The sequence below is a fragment of the Gordionus sp. m RMFG-2023 genome, chromosome 5 (genome assembly GCF_954871325.1).
Source record: "Gordionus sp. m RMFG-2023 chromosome 5, tfGorSpeb1-WG-v2, whole genome shotgun sequence".
NCBI lineage: Eukaryota > Metazoa > Nematomorpha > Gordioida > Chordodea > Parachordodidae > Gordionus > Gordionus sp. m RMFG-2023.
In genome coordinates this window covers 8737733-8744870 of record NC_088779.1, presented here as the reverse complement: position 1 = coordinate 8744870, position 7138 = coordinate 8737733, and the positions used below count along the sequence as shown (strand labels likewise).

At 25.6% G+C, this 7138-nt stretch overlaps 1 protein-coding gene across 2 annotated transcripts; it reads left to right on the top strand.

Annotated features, from left to right (window-relative positions):
* The first annotated feature begins 1953 nt into the window (after positions 1–1953).
* LOC135930049 (BAG family molecular chaperone regulator 1-like) lies at positions 1954–6419 on the top strand. 2 transcript variants are annotated; one of them, XM_065466830.1, is made up of 6 exons: positions 1954–1978; positions 2029–2154; positions 2193–2275; positions 2316–2429; positions 5327–5497; positions 6258–6419. In XM_065466830.1, exons 1-6 carry the CDS (start codon positions 1957–1959, stop codon positions 6336–6338), a joined length of 597 nt encoding a protein of 198 aa, XP_065322902.1. In that variant the 5' UTR covers positions 1954–1956; the 3' UTR covers positions 6339–6419. The 2 variants fall into 2 exon arrangements, with proteins under 2 accessions (XP_065322902.1, XP_065322903.1); XM_065466831.1 differs by lacking the exon at positions 2316–2429.
* Positions 6420–7138: the final 719 nt, after the last annotated feature.

Here is a 7138-nt window from a genome sequence, read left to right as displayed (position 1 = left end):
AGTATGTATTGCGTTTGATGAGTCATTTTTATATTTATAATTTTAGGTTTTAGTTAAATTGGTGAGTCATTGTTATTTTTATAATTTTATGTTTTAGTTTAATCGCGTTAACATTTTATTTTTAGATTTATAAAAGTTAATTATTATAAAGTCATTATGATGGGATAATTTATAATTTCTAAAAATGTATTTTTATCTTATAATTTTAATTTGTGGCATGATTAGGTGCTTTATAATTGTAAAAGAAGATATTTTTAGATTGTAAAATTTTAATTATTTATTTGTGATGATTATTGCTTCCCTATAAAAGGGAAGCGAAATTGTAAATTATCAATTGATATTTTTTTCAATTCATTTTTGAATTCATTTTTTTTCGTTTTAAAAATTATAATATTTTTTATTGGTTAAATAAAGAAAATTCGTAGTAAATTAATAGTTGCAAGCGGACAACCTGATATTTGTTCGATAGATATAGAAATATAATAAAAATTCATAAAATATAATTCTTTCTTCCATTCCCTTTTTGGATATATGAAAACACCCTATACCCAGATGGTATACCATTATCCCCTGGACAAGTGTCCCTTGCTGACCTGGGATTACACTTGTGTAGATTTTGCATCGAAGTCTAACCTCTCATTATAAATATACTGGCCTAACAATCAGTATTCACAATTCATTACTAACACCTTAAGTATGTTAAGAGGCCTTTAATTTTATTAATATCATAGGCAAAAAAAGAAATAAAAACCGGAACGAACCGATATGAATTTCTTTGAAAAAGACCGAAATGGAGCAAAACCTTTATAAAATTTTGAACTAAAAGCCGAACCGAATTTCTATACTTAGGGGTTCGAAACCCTGAATATAATACCCAATTTTGTAAGGGCCTTGCATAATTTTTATTAATAATTATAAGGCATCAGTTAATCGCTGATTGGTCTGGAATAAATAATATTATAATGTGAAATAGTATGATTATATATTATGAGAAATGGATTTTTTTTCCTATGATGTAAAGTTTATTCATTATATGAATTATGACCAAATAATATAATAAAAATTTATACACCTTAAATTTTAAAAAGAATGCTCTATTACCAATTGTCAAAATATTGTGAATATAAATGGGTTATTTTAATCATAGCCATAAAATTATCCAGAAATAGTTTGTCGAGAGTGTTCAATATATAGATTTGATCGATATTTAGCAATATCATATTATAATAATAGGCCTGTAATAAAATATTAATTTATAGATTAATACATATTGCCTTATTCATCTAAAAATTTAATAACTCCCAACAAATTTAGCCTCTAGCTTACCCCTTTTTAAATACCTACCCCATACCATACCCCCTCTAATAAATTGAAAACATATTGTTCTTAGACTGACCTCCCCTCCCCCCACTCTTGTAAACGCACCTACCCCACTTCAAACTATTTAGAAGTAAAATGTTTTTGCCCTATCTCCTTTACCCTTGAGTGGGGGGTAAGATTTTTGATAGGGATAATAAGTCATTGGCTTAATAGAAGCATTTCGACATCTTTCTTTTATCAGTATATACTATGAAAAGATGTGATTTTTAAAATTAAATATAATTAAGAATAAATTAATAATCCACCAACTTCAGTATTTTTAGAATATTTTCTTGATTTCCGTGATTCTATTTTTGAAATATATGAATATAAATTTAAAAAAAAAAATTTTTTTTATTGTATATAAAACTATTTACATATATATATGTGATTTATATAAAACAAAGCTTAGGCCAAATTATTTCGAATAGTGAAAAAAATCCGCAAATTAGTTTTTGTCTAAATACATAGAATCCAGCACATATATTATTGACAATGGTTAAATATTGTCAGTTGACTAACCCACCCAAAAGAGTTTATCTATATTAATGTTTTTAGTGGAGCATTAATTACCATATGTTTTTATAAATTCAAATTATGGAAATAATTGTGCAAAATGGTTAATACTTTCACCTTATGTTATTATAGCCACATTTTTGTTTTAAACAGGTTTAAATAGAATTGATGTTATGATAGCTCCTGAAAATATTGAAACATATACACTAAAAGATTTAGCTCTAAAATTAGAAACAAATACTCAGATACCAATTAACAAACAAAAATATATTTTTAAAGGTAAAAAATATGATACATAGTTTTTATTTCCATTTTAGGTAAGCAATTAAATCATATGGAAACCACATTGTTAAATTATAACATTAAAAATGGCAATAAAATTATGATGATTGGTTCAAAAGTTAGTATTAATTTTAAATATTATACAATGATTTCTTAAGGAATCAGTTGAAGAGAATAATAAGATTGATCAAATTAAAAACCTTGAAAAGCAATTGAAAATTGTTGAAAAATCATTAAACATTTCCTCAGAAACATACATAAATATTAAAAATGTAAACTTAGTCTTTTTTATTCACACATTGTATACATAAATGGTTATGATACTAACTGTTAATGACAGTACTTAACAGATTGAATTTTACAATTTTTACTTTAATAGGCAATGCTAAATATATATTTTCCAATAAGAGCCACTTATTTTTAAATATATATATTAACCTAATTATATGGCAAAGTCTGATCTACTATATGATCCCTCAAGGATGGAACCACCAAGTTGGCTCTAAAAAAAACATGATCCTTGCTAGATTTTAAACCAAAACCATCTGATCAGCAAGTGGCACTCTTATCAACTTGGCTATAACACTTTCCAAATTACAATTTAAATACATATTATAGCCATTATAACCAAATTTGATAGCTTCTATTCAAATCAAAAATAAACAAAATACCAATTTGCTAACAGCATTTGGCAGAATCAAACCCAATAAATTTAGAAACATTAATAACATATTATACCTAAGGTAGGTTATACATAATCTGGCATAGCCCATATATTCATACAGTGGGCTGTAATATGATATTATCTTAAAAATTCAGAACTGGCCATAAAATAGTCAGAATTCTGAGCTGAGTTAAAAAATAGTTTGATTTATGAAACTAATGGTACTCCAAAAATATTTTTAAGGAGTCTAGGCTAAACAAAATTAGAAAAATAAAATTTTTAAAAGGCTGCGATAAATGTTTTTTAAAGTAAATATTAACTTATTTTGTATAATAGTAAAATGAATAATTGTCATTCAATAACAAATGTTTAGCTTTCCATGGCTGATTCTTGTTCTGATTCATATTCAATATTAATATTTTTTGATCAATTCTTGTTATCAAGATCTTCAATCGTTTTCTGTTTTAGTAAGAATATTTACCCAAATTGACCTATTTATTTCTGAAGAAAAAGTAAAACTAGAGAGATGGGCATTGGCCATGAAGTTATGCGTGAAACGATGGGTCACAGAGTGAGTGTGAATAAATTTTAAATTATTAGGCACGTGGCTCATGATTGAGTTTGAACATAAATTTTCCGTGAATCATGGAAATTTTAATTTTAAAATTGTTTTTTAAACATTTTTGTTCCTCTTTATAAAATTTCAATTGAATGAAAAAAAAATCTCTCAACTCTCGTTCCTTTGGGAATATATAAATTTAATTTAAATATGTTTTATTTTTATTTATCCAGTCAAAATTTATACGAAGATTAAACATCTAATAACGTATTGTTTTAAATTTTCTCATATTTTCCTACAAATCTAAAATACTCAATCTTTTTCCTATATCTGTTCTTAAGATATTATTTTTTAAACTTTTCTGCCTCTCAATTGTTTGAATATATATTAAAGGGTCTGACCTTAATACAAAATTTTTTGAATGATCTGCCACATAATGATCATAATAAATATACTTAGTACAATGATTGCAGAGTTTTATGCATATACTTCAATTTCTATCAAATATTTTCGGAAATTTGAGCGCAGATTCTTGTCTCACAATAAATAAATTTATATATGTAAACAAAAATTAGTAAAATTTTGTCAATTTTCTGAAGATGATACAATAATAATCAAAACCCTAAAAACAGGACAACATTTCTCAATAAAGGATAGATTTATTGTGCAGCTACTACATAAGGTAGCTTAATTCTAGATCCGCTTTTCAAGAGTCTTAAGTTTTTAATAGAAAAACAAGTACTTAAAAATAGGATTGCTTCCTAAAGTTTTTAGACTAACTTGCCGGGCTGGTATAGTTTTAATGATTAAAATAAATTGTTAAAAAAATATTGGGAGATATTTTAGATTTTTTTAACAAATATATACAAATAAAATTTAAATAATTGATAAGTTCAGGATCGATTCTGGATGTTTAAGCTCTGATCTGGAATCGTTTTTAGCTTTAAACGATAACTAACAAATTATATAAATTATATCATACTTGTTAAAATTATATGTTAATAGCCTATATGTTTTCAATAAAAAATGAGAAAAAAATCAGTATTAACCTGTGAATTATTTTTTTTAAAGTAATCCCTTTTCCCTCATTTTTTACCCAAATTTCCCGTAATTAAAGTTTCCTAGGAAATTTGCATACCTATCAGATACTATAACAAATATGAGACGACCTCCCAACGAGGAATATGATTTGAAAAAGGTTGTGGGGGTAGAGATGTCCTGATTACCGAACATGAAGTGGGAGATTAGCAAAAAACGAATCCAATTATGTTATCATGTGATTTTTTTTACGGTTTATTTTATAAAATGGTTTTTTGATGATTTAATTATGTGATCATTTGTTAAAATGGTTGTGAGTTTATATAATATATTATGGATTAAACAAATAAATAATTGATTCACTCATTTTTTCAAAAAATATTATATTGGATCTGATTGGTGGAAAAAATAGCAAAGCAGACAACCCTAATATTAATCGAGTTTTTTAAAATTTAATAAAAACATGGAACTAAAAAAAATTTTCTATTTAAATATCTTTACTGGTCTTCTTAGAAATATATATCTGGCTAATAATATAATGGACATTAAACTTATTAAAAAATAAATAATGTAATAAACGCTACTTTTAAAAAGGTTATTTATTATCGCCACTGATTCTTTCTCTAAATAAAGTAACCTCCCAAATAACGTTGACTTTCTCAAAAAATGGATCGAACCGTCACAGTTAATTTTTAAATATAGTATTACTAGCTAATTTTTCTAAAAAATGTTTTATTTTCTTCAACCTATATTTTTATTAGACAATTTATAGACATGTGGCTCAGCCATTTAATATATATTATCATTATATTTAACTTATCCTCTCTATCTAGCTAGAAAGAAATATATAAAACTATACTAATATCTTATTTGTGTTATCGTATATATTTTTTAAATATTTTACTTAGGGCTGGTTAGATGGTAAAATGAAGGAAGAATCCATCAATAAACTCATTACATCTTTAGAACTTAATATCGAAAAATGCATGAAATTAGTTCATCAACTCGATGCCATTCAAATTTCGGAGGATTTTAAAATAGCCAAAACTATGCGTAAAATGATTGTAGATAGAATAATGGTATACATCAAACAAATTGATTATTTTTATTTCTTCTTGATTTCTATAATAAAAGACTTAATTGGCAATTGATGCTAGTATTATTATTATTATTAAGGTAGTCTAATTTAATTAAACATCTTAAAAAATGTATTCGAAAATTTCGTTTTTCGACACAGCCCATAACAATTTTTTATGAAGAAAAACGACATAAATTTGCCTAATTATTAGCATTAGAACCATTTTCAAGATTTCGGCCTGGTCAGTATGAGTATTTTGAATAAATTGTCGGGCTTGGCCCGCAACCCCCTCCCGTGCGCTGAGCTTACAGGCCAATGAAAGAATGTCGACTTTTAGTTCTAATAGTTTCCTTTCTAATTTGATATTTTTAAAAAAAAATCAAAGTGTTTTAAAGGTTAAACCAGTGTTATTTCTATAAGTAAAGTATTGTCTTTGTTTTTTCTTGAATAATGATCTTTTCGGAATTTCAATTTTAAATGATCTACAAAACCGATTTTTAAAATTTGAAAAATCTTATTTAACATATGAATTTATGACGTGCTTTGTGTATTTTTTTTTAAAGTTCTGATAAATTGTTCGCGCCAAATTAGCTGAAATTTGTAGGATAGGTTACCTCACATATGCTGGAAAATACGATTTTTCAAATTTAAAAACAGAATTAAAACTTTATGTTCTCACGAATTCCATAAAAATTTACCATTCCCTTAATTGGGTTAAAAAATATTATAACTTAATTATTTCAACTCGTAATTTTTTTTAGAAGGATCTTAACGAGACGGACAAACTAATTGATTCTGTGAACAATATCAAAATTGAAATGGCTGAAGAAAAGAAAAAATGATATTAAAAAAACCTCATTTGTCTCAATCATATATACATTATTATGTACATATATATATGTATAAAGAATTAAGCTTGTGGAATGAGATTGTTTGAAATATTATATTGGATTACAAATGTAATTATATTTATTTTATAAAGAAAAAAATATATATTGTAACTTAACGAATGGACCAGATTTGAAAAAGTTTAAAAACGCCTATTTTTGCCAATTGAATTAAAAATTCATTTCTATCGATAAATTTATTTTTAAAATATTATGCATCTCCCCATCAGCGCTTTACATATAGCGTGGAATCTAAAAATAAATGATTAATAAAAACAAATGAAGTTTTTTTTAAGTATAAAAAACGGCGGAAAAACAAAAAATTATTTAACGAAAATTTTAAAAGAAAATTCTGAGGTTAAATGGCTTGAATAATATTCTTAGGTAGATGAAGTACCATCTTTACCACCAAACATTTTTTTACCCCTAATAGCGATTCTGACTAAAAAGTCTATAACTGACAGGTTTAAGCCTGGCTGCTCACAGTTAAAATTTTTTTAGACATTGGGTGCATGGGTTGAAAATATTTTTAAATAAATATGTGGATGGGTGATTTTTAATTTAAAAAAAAGTGAACGAGTAAATCTTACATCACCACTGCCCATTATATCGGAATTAGCTAATTATTCATTTGCTATTCATATTCTATTTTTATTTGATCGGTATATAACGTTTAATAAAGTATACGATTCGTTCAAAAAATCAAATACAAATTATTTTATTCGTTTTTAAATGGGCATCAGAGGAGAGAATTG

Excerpts from the sequence above, each read along its gene's own strand:
- LOC135930049 (XM_065466830.1), top strand. The coding sequence starts at position 1,957 with ATGGAAATAATTGTGCAAAATG. Across the intron at positions 2,430-5,326 it reads CATACATAAATATTAAAAAT|GGCTGGTTAGATGGTAAAAT; the intron begins GTAAACTTAGTC and ends TATTTTACTTAG. Across the intron at positions 5,498-6,257 it reads TGATTGTAGATAGAATAATG|AAGGATCTTAACGAGACGGA; the intron begins GTATACATCAAA and ends AATTTTTTTTAG.